The 21,721-nt window shown below is 41.0% G+C and overlaps 1 protein-coding gene across 1 annotated transcript; it reads left to right on the forward strand.

Annotated features, from left to right (window-relative positions):
- Window positions 1-588: 588 nt before the first annotated feature.
- Window positions 589-17,966, forward strand: prrx1b (paired related homeobox 1b). Its single transcript, XM_052073492.1, has 4 exons — window positions 589-1,429; window positions 5,905-6,080; window positions 12,412-12,593; window positions 17,098-17,966. The coding sequence occupies exons 1-4, from the start codon at window positions 1,183-1,185 to the stop codon at window positions 17,228-17,230; spliced, it is 738 nt and encodes a 245-aa protein (XP_051929452.1). The 5' UTR covers window positions 589-1,182; the 3' UTR covers window positions 17,231-17,966.
- Window positions 17,967-21,721: the final 3,755 nt, after the last annotated feature.

Genomic DNA, 21,721 nt, shown 5'->3' on the forward strand with positions numbered 1-21,721 from the left:
GCTGGAGAGCACTCTGCAGTGGTTGCCAGTCCATTGCAGGTCACATAAACACAAACTACTATCATACTTAGATAGGCCATTTAGAGTCTTCAATGAACCTAACATGCATGTTTTTCGACAGGAGGAGGAAGCTGCTGTACCAAGCAAGCACAAGAACATGCACATTCCACACAACTGACCCAAGCTGACATTTACACCCAGAACCTCTCAAACATGTCTTTTAATGTCTCAGTGAGTGGTATCGTTATTATGTGATATTCAGAATATTGACTCTGTCATGTATCATAGTCATGACTATTGAGTGGCACTATTTTGCCGTTTTCCACATATTTGAGATTTTAAGCATCAGAATCAAGCTACACACAGAGACAATATGACATTAAAAAGAGGGGAATTTACCTCCTCTTTGTTATTGTGCCATGTTCTTAGCATTAACATCTTGCCTTCATCCTCATTAAGCTGTGAGGTTTGCCAGCCCTCGAAGCAAGGAGACCAAGAGTTCTGATGGTACCGATGGTTAGGTTTGTTCCAAAGGGGGAGGTGACATCTTAAGGGGGGCCTGTTAAAAGTCAGACACATGCAGTGCCGCGTAATTATGGGGCTCCTATGAGTAGGCTGGAGCCCGGGAGAGAGAGAGAGAAAGAGAGAAGAGAGAGAGAGAGAGAGAGAGAGAGAGAGAGAGAGAGAGAGAGAGAGAGAGAGGCCTAGGGGGGCGACATCCTACCTTTCCTTGCATTACTGAAGTTGAGCAAACTTTGAAAGGACGCTGCGCTTTGAGCATCTGTTCGTCATCAGGCAAGCGGCCCTTCGCATGCTCACGTGTGATTCAGCCAGAGCGATCAGACTTCAGTTCATCTCTCTCTCTCTCTCTCTCTCTCTCTCACTTCTTACGATTCTGAAAGTGCCTATAAGGCTTGTTTGTTCTAGTTCTTAAAGGTTGATCACCGCTGTATGGATACATGAGAGGTTTGATTACAGGGAGAAAAAAACTGACAGAAAGCATTTGCAGACGTTTGTTTGAGCCCTCCGTGGCTCATTTGGATATGAAAAAAATAACCATCCTCTCCAAACAGAACGGCAGGCATTGTTTTTGACAAGTGAGACTGACACTCTGCAAGAAAGGATCTACATTATTTGTTTTTAGCTTCCGGACCACCAAATTATTCGTTTTGCTCTTGCGTCATGACTTCAAGTTATGCACACGTAATGGACAGGCCAACCACGATATCAAACCGCCTGGAGAGTCCCATCACGTCTAACCTGGATAACTTGCAAGCCAAAAAGAATTTCTCGGTAAGCCATCTGTTGGATCTGGAAGAAGCCGGGGAAATGGTTGTCAACCAGGCAGACGAGAGCGTCGGGGAAGCTGGGAGAAGTATGATGGAATCCCCGGGACTGACCAGTGGAAGTGACACAAACCAACAGGACAGTAAGTCTGTCGACCTATTGTAATTGGCGTGCATAAATCTCCACACACCGCACGTATTAACCTATCCTTTTTATTTGATTCATACAATTGGGCGTGCAGAGCGCACACAACGAGGAGCAACGGGCACGAAAGAAATGCACTCGTGAGATTTGGCGATTCGACATCTCTGACTCACTCGACCCCACTCGACCATAAATATTAATTCTCCATTTGAGCGTTGATGACAATTAAGGATGATGGCGTTGGTGAACTTGGTGAAGTAAACGTGTGACAATAAACCTTAGCCTCCAAATGAGATCGCCATGAGTTTGTCCTCAGCGCGTGTCTTGTTTAAATATACCTGGGAAAAGTGTAACTTTATTTGAGACGATATTATCAATAGGCAATCAATTCGATGGGAATTTATGCATCCCCGAGTGAGTAAGACGACATTGACCAATTCTGTTTTTCTTAATGTGCCAAAAAACGAGAATATGATTTTGGTGGCAGAGAGCAGGACACTAATACTGCTGAGATTACTATTTTTATTCATAAAGACTGTCTAAAGAGGCTAGTCCAGTTCATAAAATAAAAAAATAAAATAAAATAAAATATCGTAGCATTCCTCCTCTCTTCTAAGGGGCCTTTTGACACGGACGTTAAAGGCTTTAATGAGTGTTATTGTCACGTTTAAAAGCTAAAAATCACAGGGGTGACAGAGAAAAATGCGAGTGGAAGTGGGTCACATCGTTAATTTACGGTTATTTTCGGCCTGTCAAACACTCAGACTATTGGACGCTAATGGTTTGTCGTGATTAACGCACGTGTCTTTGCTCGAACAATTAAGGAATGAAATAACAACATGTCACTCGATCGCATTGGGATTTAAAACTGCAGGTGGAATTAATCAGTTGCCCAATAAACGTAAGACACGAAGCGCATGAGTTCTCTAATTCCAGTTTTGCGAGTACATTGTGGAAGGATTAATCTGCTGTTTATTTAGTGCCAAATATTTATAAATATAATATAATATAAATATAGAAATTGCACACATCGACATATCTCCAATTTAACAAAAACACAAGCAACGACTTTAGTTCATATTATTTTCATCATAATAGTGTATAGCCGATGCGATGAATAGGTAATTAACAGAAAACTATGCTTCATTTGATTTCGATTTGCGGTTTTTTAAATTATCATCATCATTATTATTAGTATTATTATTGTTATTAATCAGTTTAAGTTTTGTACTCAGTGGTTTCTATCAAAAGCTGCTAAGTGGCAAGATAACAACCATCCATTTATTATGAAAATCGCATTTAGGAATGCAAGCTGTGGGCAAAATCTTTTGTAACTTGGACAACAATATCCTGTAATACTCTGTTTTCACGCGTGCTGTTATTATGAAATTCGACACTGCATTTTGTTCAGATCGCACGCCTCTATATTAACACACTCAATATCTGATATCTGTATCGAACGAAATTCGCCGATCTCGGTTTTATTGTTATTATTATTATTATTCAATCGCCGTCGTTATCCTCAACTTGACATCAACTTGATTTAATGTAAAATTTTCGCCATTTAATGTCACGTACATGTAGCGGCACAGCGTCTCAAAGACGCTTCAATTCAGATTCGCTGGATACAATTGGCCTGTCCAGCTCATTTTTAAAGGAAACATTGTAACGTGTGACCCATTATAACAATAGCGTTTAAAAAAAATAGGCGACAGAAATTGAGAAAACATTTGGATTTTAAGCTGACTCTCTTTGGTCATTAACAACGCTGGAAAAATCATTTCGGTACTTGACCTGCTCTCATTTTCTGTGTGAAGGGCGGCTGTTTGTTTTTTTATGAAGGGTTAGAGGTCAACAAGTTTTTTAAACTTCTCAACTTGTAATTGAATCTAATATGACCCAGAGACATGTCAATCACTCACTGCCAATCACTCTCAACCTTTTTTTTCTGTTCACAACTTGATGTAGTGTTACGAATCCCATGCCTGAAGCTTTTTATGATTGGATGCCATGCAAAAAGTGGATGAAACACTCCCTTTGTGTTTTAAAATTGTTTGCTTGTGGATCCCTATCGGCACCTTGTACTTTTACTCACAAGATTACATTCCCTTATCATCATTCCTAATATGTCAGTGCATGCGGAAAATCACATTTATTTTATGTTTTAGAGTTTTCAAATTAAGCTATAGGGAATTTCAGAATAACACATTCATCGACTAAAACATAGCGATAAAGAAAATATTGAGATTGTCCCAGTTCAGTCATCAGTAATGTTTCCCCCTCCTCAGTATTTCCCAAAGTTCCAACAGGGTATGTAAACTTATGAGCACAACTGTATGTGTGCCATAAAAACTGGCATGGAATTACATTCACACTCAATCATGCATCCATCCGCCATTTCCATACAAATTATGAAGTCAACAATGAAATTGCCCACAGGCCAGACTGGGATGTAGACGCCCAACAAATTTTTGTTGTAAGCTATCCAAGGTGGGTACGCAAGTACCTTTCAAAATGACATTTTTGCTGCCAGACAAAAAAGTTGTGTTTAAAGTCTTTAGACTGCGACTGGGGTTGGAAGTAATCTTTCCTTAGATAAGAAGGTGACAAGCAAACAAACAGGCTCAATGCAGACAGCTCGTATTGCCTCCTCGACAGTCTGAAAGCAAGGTGTTTGTGTGAGGCAAGGGAAGAATGCTCGAACCTACTTCCTGGACCACTTGTTTGTTGATTGTTGTATTCGATTTGATTTTTAACATATTAGTCTTCATCTGAGATCCACCATAACAAACCTGTATCAGATCCGAAAATCAAAAGCAAATCCACAACCATCAGAACAGCTGTCAGAAAAATATAATTTACTAATTCAATACAAAGATAAAATGATTAACTGAAGAATTACTGTTACGGAAACCATTAGTAAAAGAACAATTATTATAGAAATACCGGTTATTGAATTGGAGGCATCATCACCGGCGTTACAAAGGCAATACAAATCCTACAGTAAAAAAAATATATATATATAATTTTGGTGCATACCGTAGTCATTTATATTACATGTGTTTTTGATTTTCTTGTTTTTCTTTGTTGAGTTTGTCACTGCAGTTTCAATGGAATAACATTTCAATGAGCCTTTTAAAATGGCTCATGGCAAATGGCGACATTTTTTTTTATCTTAACCAACTAACATCACAAAAACTACACAAATTTAGAATGTTAATTTGGGGAATTCGCTAGAAAACAAGTACGAATCGCTTTCAGTCCTTGAGGGTTAAACATTTCATGAAAGCTTTTATCATATTGGTGAAGGACATTGAGTCTAAAAAGTGTGTGTCACACTTTTGCAGGTTTATATCTACTGTACACTGGAGCAGTGAAACAGATTTCAGTTGTCGAATATGAACTGGCTTCTCTCGGAGTGTCACGATAATAAATCAATAGAGTCAGCATGTCCTTTCAGCATAGTAAATGTTATTCTATCAACACATTTGAAATATTTATTGTTTTTTTTTTGTAGGCATGCCATGTATAAGTTGCCAAATTTGACTTTTATGTTCTATCATCTAAAAAAACCTATAATTTGAGATTGAATTCCACTGTTGAACATCCAGTAATCCGTCCAGTGTTCCCAACCTTTATCGAGAAGTTGCAGATTCAGAATTGAAAAATCTCACGACAAGCCAGCAAAAAACAGTTTTATTCATAGTTTTGCAAAAACTATGAATACGGAAGTATTGATGATCCCGTCTCTCTGTTGACTTACAACTTGATTTACTCTGTGTGAAATCTTGCCGTTTCATTAAACACGAAGCTGATACATTGAGGGGAAGCCACAAAAAATTTTACTTTGTATGAATTGTAAGGGGTGGAAATATAGTTTTTTTTTCAAATCCTCTAAATGAAGAACATTGAATTATTCAACCTGTCACAATATGTTGCATTGTAGATAGATTAAGCACATGTATGTCAGTAATAACAAAATATTTGGGGAAAAAAAAGAAATTGAATCATGTCCAGAGGCGCCCTTGACAATCTCTTACCGCGTACAAGTGTGCCACAGCACCCTAGTTGAGAATCACTGCAGTAAATCAATATTAGTCCTGCTCGTGAGCCTGGTCTTAATAATTATAAAACCACCGATATTCCTATTTCCGAGTCCAAGATTTCAATTTCATCCACCATAAAATCATTAAACTAACGACGATCATGCCCGTCCGTAACCATATGAAATGAAGCGAACAACCACATTGCCTTCTTTTGCCAAATGTAACGTTCGATGTTCAAAACCAAATGGTGAGTTTACGAATTTATAGCTACATACAATCCATTGCACGAGGACCTCTACTTGGAAGAAAATGTTTTCAAATCAGATCGTCTTTGTTTTTTATTTTTCTGTCTGTTTAGCATGCAAACAGCAAGACGCACAAAGGAAAAAAAACATGACAGTTAACTTTAGTTTTCTTTTCTGCATAGACGAGCAGATGAACACGGAGGAAAAGAAGAAGAGGAAGCAACGCAGGAACAGAACCACCTTTAACAGCAGCCAGCTCCAGGCTCTTGAGAGAGTGTTTGAGAGAACGCATTACCCTGATGCTTTCGTTCGAGAAGACCTGGCTCGTCGGGTCAACCTGACGGAGGCCAGAGTGCAGGTAAGGAGAGGGCCATCACTCCTCTTTTTGTTTTCCCATATCTAGGTCGATATCTATATCTATAACTATCTATGTATATACCAGTAGATAGATATAGATATCATTTGCTCTGAACTGGGTTTCATATTTTTTGCAAAGGTTTTTATACAGACTTGAGAGGGATTTCCTGCAGGCGCCCCTCTGAACATTTGATCAAATGTACAGCCATAAAATTAAAAAGGCATGGGGAAGAGTTCTCTGTGGACTAAACTACAGCTATGCTTTAAGCAAACCCTATATTCCATGGCGACAACTGGGAAATTGTACTTGTTTGAGTTTTTTTTTTTTTGAGGAATTCCCACTGCTCCTGAAATCTCAAAACAAAGTAATGTTTTTACAATGTAATAAATATTTATTTCACTTCTCAACCGTGAGATTCCAAGTCTGTGATATGAGGGATTCTGACCATGAAGTAGAGGTCTTGTAGCCACGGGAACAGGACAAACAGCAGGGCACCGAGTATCACACATCATCTGTTAGTTCTTCGTTTATACTAAGAGGCCGATTGCTCTAAGTACCTTAGAGCATGTTTGAAAGTTGCATTAGTCGATTTAAGGAGAGCAGATAAGAGGTTGTCCCCACCACACACACAAAAATTTACCTTTTGCCGTATATTTGCTGACAATCGGTGGGAAGCCTGCATGATCGGCCAGCCGAAAAGTTTTTCCTGAAATTGTAACTGAGCAAATAAGCAACAAAAATTTTAAAATACAATTTTCGATGGATCTGAAACTTTGCCTTATAACATGACATAAAGAATACAAATAAAAGAACAAACACACAACATTAAAATGTAATACATGCAATTAATATCTGCTCAGTTGTATTTACCTCCACTGCAAAAAAGCTGATAAATTATATTTTTCGTCCTAAGGTCATGGAGTAGTATTAATTGACCAAATAATTGGTATTATTTCCAAATTATCAAGTAGCATTTTATTACATGTCAAGCAACTCACTAAACATACGATGGTACGATGACGGAGCTCAAGTATTTGGTGTGCATTGTACAAGCTATGATTTTGACTTCATATGAGATGAACCTTGACATCATTGCCACAGTGAACAATGTGCACAACCTACTGAAAAAGCCCTATGTTCTAAAGACAGCGTTTTTTTTTTTGTTGTATACTTTTGTACTCTGTATTTCAGAGAGTGTGTTGCTTCTGACAGCCGTTTGCCTCTCTCACCCTTCTACACATCTAGAAGTCTTTCAAGCAACAGAACAAAGTATCGTTCATATCACTTTGCAGTGCACAATTACAGCTACAAACCCTAGTTTTCACACCTTTTTTTCCTCTTAAATGCCATTCAATATTTTGAACTATGTCTTTTTATAAGTAACAATTTAAAAAGATGCCACGAAGCTATTATTTGGAATTAATTATAATTTGATTGCATACGTCACCCATTTATAACCCTAAAATATTTCTCTCTCTCTCTTTCTCTCTCCACGCACACGCTCATATGTGTGCACGTGTGCATGTCTGCAGTTCCTGCCCTTAAACACAAACAAAAATCCTCTTCTTACAGAAGAAAATAGGGTAAAGGAAATTGTGAGGTTGGAGCAAGAAGGAGCACATCTGTGAATAATGTTTAGCAGAAAGTAATGCAGAAATCCTTTGATAATTGAGTCTTTGAGCTCATTCCTGAAGCTATGCATCAGCATGCAGACATGCAGAGAGCCTCCGTGAGCGCCAGCATCTAATAATGGATATGATTTCACAGGGAGCAACAACATTAGCTGCCCTTGAGTCTTATCATCGTATGTTTAGTGAGTTAGAAGGGACTCATTAGAAGTAGGTTGTGAATTGTACATCGTCAACTTTGTTAACGTGTAGAAAGTGTGTACCATTGGCGGGTGGGGAGTTTTGGATCTGGGCCTTCAGTGAGTATTTAGTGATCTAATCCACCTCTTAATAATGTCACCCCCCCAAAAAAATGTAATTAAAAAAAAAAACTACAACTCTGGCTACGTTCAAATCGCAGAGCGTGTTACGAATGTTCCAAAAAAACAACTTTGCAGATTCAGACAATTGTCCACTGTCTCCATTCCAAGCACTCTCATTCGCACGCATTGTTAAGAGGCCGATGTGTGGCACTAACGAAGAGCATTTCATGTATTTGAGGATTTACCAAAAGAAAAAAAAACCACAGTTACCTTAATCGTCCAATACATTACCTTGAGAACGCCAACGCTCCACCGTACAATATGGTACTCCGCAATCAATTTTTATCAATATGAAAACTTTAAATAAATAATATCGTACTCACCAGAAATTTTAATGCAGAGGCTCCTATTTGTCAGTGTATGCTAAATTGTTCACTCATACATTACTCTGAAATTGCCCCTGCTCCCCCCCCCCCACCAAAAAAAAAATCCACATTGAAAACAAGCACCGTTGTTTAAAATAGCCTCATAAAGTTGAGTTTTTCTTGAAAAGTACACCTTGAAAGTGAATTTTCAATTGCGGTCTGTTATCATCCTCCAATCATAAATCAAGCTTCGGCCGCACATTGAGCTGAAACAATCAGAAGCGATAGTCACTGAACCAATGAGAGTATGGATAACTTAAAGTCACTCATCATGAAGTCTGCAAGATGGCTTTTCGCAGGTGAATCTATAATTTGATTGGCTAAAAGAAGAACCACCAATTTCAGTAGTGTGTGTGTGTGTGTGTGTGTGTGTGTGTGTGTGTGTGTGTGTGTGTGTGTGTGTGTGTGTGTGTGTGTGTGTGTGTGTGTGTGTGTGTGTGTGTGTGTGTGTGTGTGTGTGTGTGTGTGGTCAACGCCTGCACTCCGGGTCCCGAAGACGTTGGATGAAATAATGTGCCTGGCAACACATCGAAGCTGAAATCTGATTAGACTAAAAAAAAATTAAAAATAGCCAACAAAGAACTGGAAGCCACGCGGCCAAGACATGCGCAATGAAATTAAGACAACATAAAGACAAAAGACTATTGGAAATAAATTACTTAATTTAAAGTCCAGTGGTTAGCACGTCGGCTACACAGTGCAGAGGTACCGGGTTCGATTCCAGCTCCGGCCTCCCTGTGTGGAGTTTGCATGTTCTCCCCGGGCCTGCGTGGGTTTTCTCTGGGTACTCCGGTTTCCTCCCACATTCCAAAAATATGCATGGCAGGCTGATTGAACACTGACTTGTCCCTAGGTGTGAGTGTGAGCGTGGATGGTTGTTCGTCTGTGTGCCCTGCGATTGGTTGGCAACCGATTCAGGGTGTCCCCCGCCTACTGCCCGGAGACAGCTGGGATAGGCTCCAGCACCCCCCGCGACCCTAGTGAGGATCAAGCGGTTAGGAAGATGAATGAATGAATGAATAAGTTGCATATGTACAGTAGGTCTGTGTTTCTGATCATGTTTGCGCCTGCAGAGAAGGCCTTGTAGGCCCTGACAGAACGGCGCTGGTGTGTACATACTACACAATATTGTTGCACAGATGTTGCAAGTCCAGAGATCGTCTAGATAGCAATTTAATGAAAATTTTCATTGTGGTAATCTGTTATTTTTATTAGGCTACTTGATATTTAAGAACCATTTCAGGAACAGAGGGGTTCGATTGTCGATGCACCAGAATTTGGATGCCCATTAATATGATATCTCCACACAATTGCAAATCTTCCTCCACAAAACCAGATGTCTCTAGCAGTACCAATAGTTATCCTTTGAGAGGCATACGATAGGGCATCCTGACTACCGGAAAATACATTGGAACCTCGATTTAGAAATGTAATCTGCTAGCCGAAATCCCATTTTTAGCCCATCCAGATTGAAACTGGATGGCTCCTTTGCAGTCGCAACTCCAGGATGACATTTTTTCATGAATCCCATAGGATGGAAGTCGACTTTAACTTGAATCCCGGGTCTGGGAGGGTACAGGATACAAAGTTCATGGGAGCAGACGGATTATCCAGCAGTAGGAAGAAAAAAACCCCTCCGGTAGGTCCATGAGGAAGAGGAGGTGTAAAACATTTTTTGGGGAAATGGGAGCGGTACGAGAATGGGAGTCATTTTGAATGGGAGCAGGACAGGATGGGAATAATTTTCAATGGGACAGGACAGCATTTTATTCTTCTGTTTTTTATGGTCCGGGACAGGATGGTATGGGATTGTTTCTGTGGGGGTGGGATGGGAATGGGAGTGAAAATCCATTCCCATATAGTTTCATATCCATTTGGACAGGATGCATCTCAGTCACTGATGGTTGAGTTGGACACTCGCCTGATTTGTGTGCGGGCAGCGTGGGATTGGTTCCCAGTCAGTGACGATGTGGACGTGGCTGTGGCTGTGAATCATTGTTTGTGTCTATATGTGCCCTGACTGGTGACCAGTTTGGGGTGTAATCTACCTTCTGCCCAAAGTTAGCTGGGATAGACTCCCCCCAAAAAAACACGACCCTGTTCAGGATAAGCAATGTTGAAAATGGATGGATGGAAAATGCATTTCAGTCTAAACAGCTTCAAATACACAGATGAGTTTTGACTGTCTGTGATGTCACTCTACGCAACACAAGACCCAATGTCCCAGACCAGAGAGAGGCAAATTCGAAATGTAGAACGGTGATGCCAAGCATGAGATATCCTGGATGATGCCTCACTTCTGATGTTGTTGCTCCAACCGTCTGTCAAATGTGTCAATGGCATATATGCACGCACTCATTCCACATTTGGGGTACAGTGATCTCTCGCTACTTTGCGGTTCACTTTTCGCAGTTTCAGTCCATCGCAATTTTTTCAAAAACATTCATTAAACCTACTTCGCGGAGTTTCCTCTTTCGCGGGAGGTCTCAGTCCCCATTAACCACGATAATTGAGGGATCACTGTATTTTATATATATTTTGGCTATCTCTCTCTCTCTCACTCTATCTATATATCGCTAGCTAGAATAGAATTTTTCCTCCTGATAACGTCCCGGTTGCTTGGAATAAACTAAAGTCGGAAGTTCATATGCCTCCGTATTTTCCAACGGAAATACGTCATGAGTTGGCATGGAGTGGCCCAGTCTGAACAGGGTCAGATCCCATTTGGACACTTGCTAAAAACAATGCGGGCAGTCAGCTCTAAAAATCAGATTTCAGGAGGAATCTGATTGGTATCAAATTCACCTGTTGTCTGAATGCTGAATTTCACTGTTTGCAAACCAAAACATTTGCCAACTACAGCAATGTTTCGTCTGGAAATCAATAGAAATACAATGAACGAACCGATGTGCCCTGTAACTGACTCGAGACCAGTTCAACCTGTTCAGGGTGTAGTCTGCCTTCAGCCCGAAGTCAGTTGGGATACGCTCCAGCAACCCTCTGCGAGCCTGTTCAGGATAAGCACTGTTGAAAATGGATGGATGAAAACAATGAACCCGTTCCAGCTCAAGAACGAAAGTTAAGAGTATGTTGGCCTTACCTCCAGTGTTCTTCTCTCCTCCCCGCGGCTCCACTGGTGGGGATGGGGCAGTGGCTGATCTCCAGTTCAATTGAGCTTCCTGATTGAGCATTATCAATAGCAGTTCTCAGTTCCTTTGGTGCCATACAGAAGGCTAATTTTGAGTTTAAAAAAAAACTTAAAAAGTACTTTCAATACATGACGCATTGAGCCAATTATGATTTTGCCCTGTGAGAAATAGCACAACTCAACCTCCTAGATTCAAGTGAAATAGCGTGTAATACCGAAACAATATTTTCTCAAATTTTCGGGGGTGCATGGAAACTTCAATTGGGGCATTCATGAACTGAGGTTCCACTGTAAGCTAGTGTACTAGTGGAAGAAATAAAAACTAGATAGGCTAAATATAAGCTTACCTGGTTACTACATTACAGTTGCACTATCCTGGATATTCTCATGGTGGGAAATGATTATAGTAGACGTTACACAAACACTCAACTCAACCAGTTGTTCCTTTTTTAGTTTCTGACCAGAGCATAAACTGCCTGATTGGCTATTTCACCACAATCACAAGTCTCTGGCTCAGCCAAACTTTGTCTTGACCACACACTTTAGGATTTGTGATTGTACATAATGAACAATTATGACCAATTTACCAGGAAATTAGGCAGGAATTATCTTTTATCCACACCACACAATAATTGGTCTTTTGCTGACATTGATCAGATGGGAGCAAATGCACTCTAATTAGACCTGATTGTCATGATCGGTGCAGCGTTTACAATGGTACAATACGATTTGCATAGCTTATAATGCCATATGTCATAATGGAAATTGTAAGCGTTTTTCCTCGCAGAGTGTACATTCAAAGGTCCCATCTTATTTTTTTCATTGCAGGTTTGGTTTCAAAATAGGCGAGCTAAATTTCGTCGGAATGAGCGAGCTATGTTGGCCAGCAAGAATGCTTCACTCCTGAAATCCTACTCTGGAGAAGTTACAGCGGTGGAGCAACCAATTGTCCCACGCCCTGCACCACGCCCAAATGATTATCTTTCCTGGGGTAGCACTGCTCCATACAGGTTGGTGGTCTGACACTGATTCCCCCCCACGCCTCCATTAACAAAGGAAGTTCAATACATTTCCAATCCATTGTGACTCCTGTATTCAGTGTGGACCGCCTGCATTAAAATCAAATCACGTTCAAAAAGTTAAAACACAAACAAACAATTTTGGCAGTCGAATATATACTCAGTTACGTTTATGAAGCAAGCTCAAAAAGTTGAATTCTCTTCAACACCGCGTCAACCCAGGTCCAAACTAAACCATCAGACTTTTGTGACCGTTCCATCCAGAGTTTAAAGTATGCCCAAAATATTTAAGTTTGCTCAAATTCTCTGCCTCGTTGCTCGCTTACTGACAGCTTCAAAACAATTCTAACAAATGCATGGTGAATCACTCTAGCATTTTAGGTCACTTTATTGCACACAGGCTTGTAATAAAGAGAATGGCATGTCTAGAGTATTTTCAATACTCTATACACTCACTTAGTTTTAAGCTCTAAAGGCAAAAATATAAAACAAAAATATCTTGCGATCATTGATGCTTGTTCTACTCGATGCATCTCACGATTGTCTGATTGTGCCTGAATGAAAGAATTCTCATAACTCGTAATCTGTGTCTTGCATTTAAAAAAATACATTACAAAGTGCCTGACATGATTTGGTGAATGAAAGATTTGCTACATTGTAAAAGATGGACATTCAGATACTGTACTTTTAATATGTATTAACACACATATGTTATGTATGTTATATAAATAAAAATTATTTATCCATTTCCTTCACAATGTTATATTTAGGAACACTTTACATAGTTGTCCTATAATTCCGGTAAATAATAATGAAATTTTCTCTCTCTCTCTCTTATATATATATATATGTGTGTGTGTATAAAAAAAAAAATCCTCATCTCACCCCTCGGGTGGTGTCCATCCCTCATTCAGCTCAGGTCCTCTACCAGAGGCCAGGAAGCTTGAGGGTTCTGCGCAGTATCCTTGCTGTTCCCAGCACTGCACATTTCTGGACTGAGATGTCCGATGTTGTTCCCGGGATCTGTTGCAACCACTCATCTAGTTTGGGGGTCACTGCCCCGAGTGCTCCGACCACCACAGGCACGACTGTCACCTTTACCTTCCAGGCTCTCTCCAGCTCCTCTCTGAGCCCTTGGCGCCTCATCTTCTGTTCCCCATTGTCTGAGACATTCTCTGAGTATGTCATCCGTTGGAGCCTTCTCCTTGATGTATTCATGGAGCTTGGATGTTTCATCCTGGACAGTGGCTCTCACACTCACTCGTCCCCGGCCTCCTTCCTTTCGGCTTGCGTACAGTCTCAGGGTGCTGGATTCGGGATGGAACCCTCCATGCATGGTTAGGAGCTTTCGGGTCTTAACGTCCGTGGTCTGAATCTCTTCCTTTGGCCACCTTATTATTCCTGCAGGGTATCTGATCACAGGCAGGGCATAGCTGTTTATTGCCCGGGTCTTATTCTTGCCATTGAGCTGGCTTCTTAGGACTTGCCTCACTCGCTGGAGGTATTTGTCCGTAGCCGCTTTCCTTGTTGCCAGTTCGAGGTTGCCATTGGCTTGTGGTATACCAAGGTACTTGTAGCTGTCCTCAATGTCTGCTATTGTTCCTTCAGGGAGTGAGACCGCTTCAGTGCGGACTACCTTTCCTCTCTTAGTCACCATCCGACTAAATTTCTCAAGCCCGAATGACATCCCGATGTCGCTGCTGTAGATCCTGGTTGTGTATTAGGGAATATATGTCCCTTTCGCTCTTAGCATACAGCTTTATGTCATCCATGTAGAGGAGGTGACTGATTGTAGCTCCATTTCTGAGGCGGTATCCATAGCCTGTCTTGGTGATTACTTGGCTTAGGGGATTCAGTCCTATGCAGAACAGCAGTGGGGAGAGTGCATCACCTTGGTATATGCCACATTTGATGGACACTTGGGTAAGTGGCTTGCCATTCGCTTCAAGTGTGGTTTTCCACATCCTCATCGAGTTCGCAAAGCTCTTGGGGTCCTGTTCACCTTATACAACTCCAAGCATTCAGTGATCCATGTATGTGGCATCGAGTCATAGGCTTTCTTGTAATCAATCCAAGCTGTGCACAGGTTGGTACGTCGGGACCTGCAGTCTTGTGCGACTGTTCTGTCAACCGGGAGCTGATGTTTGGCTCCTCTGGTATCTCTACCAATGCCCTTCTGCGCTTCGTTCATGTATTGATCCATGTGTCCACTTATCTTAGCCGCAATGATGCCTGACATGAGCTTCCATGTTGTGGAGAGACAGGTTATTGGCCGATAGTTGGATGGGGCTGCACCCTTCGAGGGATCCTTCATGATCAGGATCGTTCGCCCTTCGGTTAGCCATTCTGGGTGAGTCCCATCCCTCAGCAGCTGGTTCATTTGTACTGCTCGGCGCTCATGGAGTGCTGTGAGTTTATTTAGCCAGTAGGTGTGGACCATGTCCGGGCCTGGTGCTGTCCAGTTCTTCATATCTGAGACTCTTTCCTGTATGTCTGCCACTGTTATGGTAACTGGGTTCTGTTCAGGGAGGTTGCTGTGCTCCTCTCTCAGGGTCACCAGCCATTGTGCACTGCTGTTATGTGCAACCTCCTTCTCCCATATGCCTTTCCAGTACCTTTCAGTTTCCAGTCTTGGTGGGTCAGCTCTGTTGTTAGGACCCTGCCACTGAGCGTACACTTTCGCAGGTTGTGTTGCGAACAGCCCGGTTATTCGTCTGGCCTCATTCTCTTTCGTGTACCGCTTTAGGCGACTGGACAAGGCTTGGAGCCTTTGTTTGGCAGTTTCGAGTGCTTCAGGTATGGTCATCTGGATGTACCTCTCGGGTATCGGCCTTTTCATCACACCTCTCTGGGCCTCCGTCAATTGACTCACATCTTTCCGGGCCACCTTGATCTTAGCCTCCAACCGTCTTTTCCATGGTGGGTAACGTATCTCATGGCTTCCATGGTTGCTCTTATGGCCCAGAGTCTCCAGGATCACTGATGCTGAGGCGTATATCAGCTCTTTGGTTTCTGTGATCGTTACGGTAGGGATCGCCCTCAGTGCTGCATTCACACTTTCTATGAGACTTTCAGATGGTACTTCACATAGCCGTTGTAATCGGTTTCTAGGTTGCCCAGCTTTCATTCTCGCCATGATCTCAGCTTTCAGGTCAGTTGCTGCCTCACTCAGCATTTTATTCATTGGGGCTTGCCTCCCAATCTCTTGTATGACCTCCTCCTATATATATATATATATATATATATATATATATATATATATATATATATATATATATATATATATATATATATATATATATATATATATATATAGTTGTGGTCAATTTTGCAGATTGCTTTTTGCATCTACAATATCTCTCCTTTATTTACATGTGCAGTAATGTATTTCAAAATTGCAACACCGTCCTTTCACTCGCTGTCCCCCAATCAGTCTTCAAGGGGGCCAGAGGGGGCCAGATCCTGTGACCCTACTGACGAGGCAATAATGTGAAAACAAACCACCGTATTAAACCCACCGTTGACCTCGATGACCTCTCTGCTACGTGTCACACCAGATAACAAATGAATGAACACATTTTCACTATAATTATAATTAGTTTTCGTTTGTTTTATAAACCAAAGACATTGTTTCAGTTAGTTTTGTTTTTTTCAAAATAATTTTTGGTTTTATTTTAATTCATTCCCGACAAAGGTTTTTTTTCCAATTATAGTAAATGTACTTTATTAGTTTTCGTCAACTATCATAACCGTGATAATATTCAATTCTGAATGCGGGGTCAGTGGGGGCGCCACAAAACATGTCGCCCTCAAAGAGAGATGCCTTCATTTTACTCAGTTTTTTGTCTCGCTGTTAGCAATGAAAAGTTCTCTTCAGAATACATTTGTGTGTGTTGCTGTTTTTTTTTGGTTTGTTTGTTTTTTGCCGGGGGTGAGGGAGGGTCTCACAAAGCTCACCCTAAGTGACAGAAGAAATGCCACATTTTGAAAACTTATAACTAAGAAAGAGATAAATATTTTTTAAAGCCAAACATTACCATATTGTTCTATATGAAGTCAACATGAAAGGTGGATAACCACCACGCCACCACAAAAAAAGCCGGTCCCAATTCTCTCAATTCACACAATTAAAAAAAAAAATCCTACATTGCCCTTGTGTAAACGAGCCCTCAAACTGTCTCTGAGATGTGTGTGTGTGTGTGTATTTTTTGTGTTCATATTGCATTTAATTGAAAGATGTTTGTTGTTTTTTTTCTCTTTCTTCTTTCTTCTTTCTACATACATTCTTGCTGCTGGAGGCTGTAAATTTCCCCAGTGTGGGACGAATAAAGGATATCTTATCATATATATATATAATGTTTTTTTTTAATGGTCATATCAATAAAAAATACTGTGACAAGATTTTGCCGTTACAGTTTGTGTTGCTTTTCTGGAATTGTTGGTAACTAGTGGCTCAACCTTTTTCTACTCTTTTCCCCTCCCTTGACTCCTTCAGTGCCATGGCCACCTACCCACCGACTTGCTCCAACACTAACACCTCCCAGGGAATGAACATGGCAAACAGCATTGCCAACCTGCGGCTCAAAGCAAAGGAGTATAGCTTGAACCAGGTGCCCACAGTCAACTGAAAGGTGAAGTACAGAAAAGCCGTCTAGATTAGGGGACCTTTGAAATCACTGGACCCCCACAAACATCACCTTTGGAATGAGCTTCAACCGACATAAACTGGATCGTAATGTTTCTGCTTTTTCTTTTTTTTTTCCTTTTTTTTAACTTTAGAGATTGGGTGTGACAGCATTTTGCTACGAGATGCAAAATGTCGGACACAGAGTGACGCAACACCGTTTCGCTCCAAGACTTTTTATCTTACAAACCGCTGTTTGTACCAAAGACATCTAGACTGATGTTGTAATCAAATATCTGTGTAGTTTTGTTTTTGTGACTAATAATGGAAGCTTTTTTCCCCTCTATGAGTTTTGTACTGTTATCAAAGACAGAAGGAATGAGACTCAAACAATATGTGGAATACCCTTGGCCACTTTGGTCGCGGTGGACAAAATCGCACACCCAAATCTGGCTCGATATGTTTTTTTTCTGTACTTCTTAAGATCTATGAAGACTCCATGTGAAACCTGGGGTTCGTGACACCATGGTTCCGACTCGATTTTCATTTTATCATTTTCCTATCCATCTTATACTAATGACAAACACATGTTTTCAAGTAATTTTCATTGTAAGTATTCAAGATACAGGAGAGGCTGTTGTATTTCCCAATAGATCATTTTGATGTTCTGTGATATCATTTATTTGTATCAGACAAAAAACATGTATATTAATTAATAAAAATGTATTTCAAGCAATAAATTAGACTACCATTCAGTAGGTCCAATAACAGGTTAGATGCAATTTGTGAATGTCTTAAACGCTTTCGGAAAACAACAACAACTTTCAAGTAAGCGTGACAAAATATATGACTGCAGACATGCAGTCCGATAAATTCTACCCATTTAACTATAAGAAATAAGTATGTTTAGAGTAGGGCTCGTTTGGAGAGTAACATGATCTCAGACCTCTTGCAAGACCCATTCGAGCAAGATTTACAACTTAAATTCTTCCTCAGAGAAAAACCTCAAGCTACGCGCTGTGTTTTTTATTTCTCGATACCATGCCATTTCATCTTAAAAATTGGATATTTATGAGCTCCTTTCAATGAAGGGATTTGAACTCTTGAGTTGCCGTTCAGGCTGTCTCTCCTCCTTGACCCTAAGAAGGGGTGAAACAAACACGCCATTCTTGGCGGCAGATGCCAACTGTACAAGCAGGCTTGCAAGTTGAGATTTGGGGTGGGTGAAGATTGATGGAGGCGGTGCCAAAATTATGTCCAAAGTACTTTAATTGAGCAGATATTTTATGACACAGAAAAAACAAGCGGAATTTCTGAAATATCCATGACCTTCAAAACCCATTTATTTCTACATCTTCCCGAAATAAATTAATAAATACAATTTTCATTCACTGACGCGTCAGGAAGCTAATCCTTGACTTTCATCTCGTGAGCCGAGACATTTCTGAATTAGGCTCTTGATATTAATCGACTATTTTTACACTTAACTGTGAGTCTGACTCATTCTTTGTGTGGAAAAAAAAGAAATCAACATGTGAGTATGTATTTAGTAAAAAAAAATTTGGATGATTTTGACGGAAGCAAATTAGAGAACATGGCCCCTTATATAATCTAAAAGCACAAACTTGTCTCTGCATTAATCATTTAAGCATTATTTACATTTGGGGAGTTGACTGCAATGAATTATTTATTTAGGCAAACTTGATTGAGCATCCCCTTCCCCAGTACTTCCTACATGGCTTTCAACTGATCGGCATATTGTCATAATAAAATGGTGGTTCACTGATGTGGCTTCAACATTTATCCCATCCTGCATGCCACATTAAAAAAAGGATATTCCTGTTTTCTTTTTACTTGTTTTCTTTTCTGCTCTTAGTTGTTTTCCTGATCACTGAACCCTGACTGTGGTATGTCCAATGTCAGACCCTGTCCGCCTTTCCCCTGCCAGGCGCCTGGTCTCACCTTTCATGGCCAGAGTCGGGGCTGACCTGAAGTGATTCCAGATGTGGAAATCTTTTTAACCTAAACCCCATCACCCAACTCCCCTCTAACCCCCACACTCTTCACCTTCTCACTTCTTCTCCTCCCCCTCTTCACCCCAGGGCCTGGCCAGCCACTCCATCAGGTATGACAGCATTCCCTGAGTCTCTCCTCGGCTGAGCACATGACATACAATGCAACAATCCCACTCTTTGCACCAATTCTGCCCTCACCCACCCACCCGAGTCTTCAACAGCACATCTGGAGCTCATTACAGAGGAGACAGTAAGAGTGAGGGAGGGGTGGAGAGTCTGCATGCAGAATGTGTATGTGCAACAGAGCGGGAAGGAACATTTCTTAACCCTTCTTTATGAAACCCCTTTGTTTGCTTTTTTCCCCTTTTTTTCGGTTGGATTTTCTTTCTCCTTAACTTCACCCGCTCGCCTTTGCTTGAAATGTTTGCAGCGATCTTCGTCTTGCTGTCAGTGTCCCATGATCACAGATACTTTATTTGTCAGAGCATTTGGGATTGAGCTCAGCACAAGAAATAGAGACTCGTGGAGCGGGAGGACAGAAATACTGCACAGCTGTTAACGGTGTGTGGTTTGAGTGAACAACCAAAAGAATATTTTGAGATGAGAAGTTTCCACGCAAAGTAAAGCTGGCTGAGCGGTTGGATGATTTTTGTGAAAATGCATTCACAGGAGACACTTTGAAAGATGTTCAGATAAAAAAACTTTGCCATACTGCCAAAGAAATGGAACAAATATAATTTTATTAATCAATAGTGACCAGCCAAAAACTGAAAAAAAAATGTTTTTCCTCACAGGAAAAACGGGTCTCCTTTTTTCTTGTTAAATAATGATTTTTTTCTGACAACACAGAATTCCCAATGTGGGTGTCAAATTGAGCTGAATACCAACTAAATGCCAAAAGAGTCAATTTTTTTCCTCAGTGATTCTCTCCTTCGCATGACATATATGTCGTTAAAAAAAAAAAGTTTCTTCGTGCTCGTTGTGAATGCTGCAAAATATCACCAAAACATGACAGGAGAATTCACAGTAAATGCTCTCCAAACACTTTTTCCTTTTTTTGGACAAGACTATTTTCTGTCGAGATGTTGATGCCCGGAATGTTCATACAATTCACATGCTCCATTTTCTCATGTTCTTGTGACAAAGATTGTTTTTGACTTGTTCTGGAAGTACCGGTAACTTAATTATGGCATGACAAATGCGTCTGGCTTAACTTAAATGTCTGCTATAACCATCCTATAGTCAGTCCTCGGTGAATTAGCATTTCAATTCTCAGCACCGCGGAGGTCCAGTTAGGGCAGCAACCAAAACAACAATTGTGGTGACCAGCATGATGTGAGCTCTGAGGAATTGTCTATACACGATTATTGTATCAAGTTTATAAGTCCTTCTTGGCATGTGACCTAATTGAAGTATTTGGAGTTTTTGTGTTTTGTTTCAAACAAATTCTGCTTTTTGCTTATCCGGTCGAGCGGTCAGAGCAAAGCCATACAGACTTATGCAGTATCATATTTTTACACAGAGAAGTACACTCTTGAGTCAAGCTGCCTATTAAAAGGCCTCCTTCGTGACTGAGCGAGGGCAGTGGAGGCAGAGAGGAGGACCTCAACCCGCACTGAAAAACCTCACATTTTAGTAGTATAAAAACCATTCAAATGAAGTTGATGGACGAATAATAACTCCAACTCAAATAGTAACCAAAAGGCAACTGCGTTTGTATGTAAACGATGCAACATGTTTCACTTTCACTTGTATAGCGTGACGAGAAGATTTTATTTGACAGGTCTCTCAATTTAACTAACTGGCATGAACTTGCCAGGTTGTATTATCCAGCTGTCTTCCCCCCCCTGCTGGACGTCGTGTGTCGTGCGCATCTGACGGATCGGACCGCTCCAAACCAAACGACTCTTTCCCGAAGTGACCATCCCAAAATGATTTATTCCCCTTAGATATAATATAAACCATTCGTAAAAATCGCATTATCAATCAATTGAATTTTCCACATGAGCCATGAATAATTGAGACTTGCTGTTGGGACATACGCCCACATGGTGTTGTCAACCGCATGCCGAGAGGCTTTATTTTATCCATTCATCCATCCATTTTCCGAACCGCTTGATCCTCACTAGGGTCGCGGGGGGTGCTGGAGCCTATCCCAGCCGTCTCCAGGCAGTAGGCGGGGGACACCCTGAATCAGTTGCCAGCCAATCACAGGGCACACAGAGACAAACAACCATCCACACTCACAATCACACCTAGGGACAATTTCAGAGAGTTCAATCAGCCTGCCATGCATGTTTTTGGAACGTGGGAGGAAACCGGAGTACCCGGAGAAAACCCACGCAGGCCCAGGGAGAACATGCAAACTCCACACAGGGAGGCCGGAGCTGGAATTGAACCCGGTACCTCTGCACTGTGAAGTCGACGTGCTAACCACCAGACTACCGGGCCGCCCACGGCTTTATTTTAGTTTATTTTAT

The sequence above is a fragment of the Hippocampus zosterae genome, chromosome 8 (genome assembly GCF_025434085.1).
Source record: "Hippocampus zosterae strain Florida chromosome 8, ASM2543408v3, whole genome shotgun sequence".
NCBI classification, from domain to species: Eukaryota; Metazoa; Chordata; class Actinopteri; order Syngnathiformes; family Syngnathidae; genus Hippocampus; species Hippocampus zosterae.

Bases quoted from the DNA above. Each gene is read 5' to 3' on its own strand.
- prrx1b (XM_052073492.1), top strand. From the start codon at position 1,183: ATGACTTCAAGTTATGCACACGTAATGGACAGGCCAACCACGATATCA. The intron at 1,430-5,904 runs GTAAGTCTGTCG...TTTTCTGCATAG, and splicing joins TGACACAAACCAACAGGACA to ACGAGCAGATGAACACGGAG. The intron at 6,081-12,411 runs GTAAGGAGAGGG...TTTTCATTGCAG, and splicing joins TGACGGAGGCCAGAGTGCAG to GTTTGGTTTCAAAATAGGCG.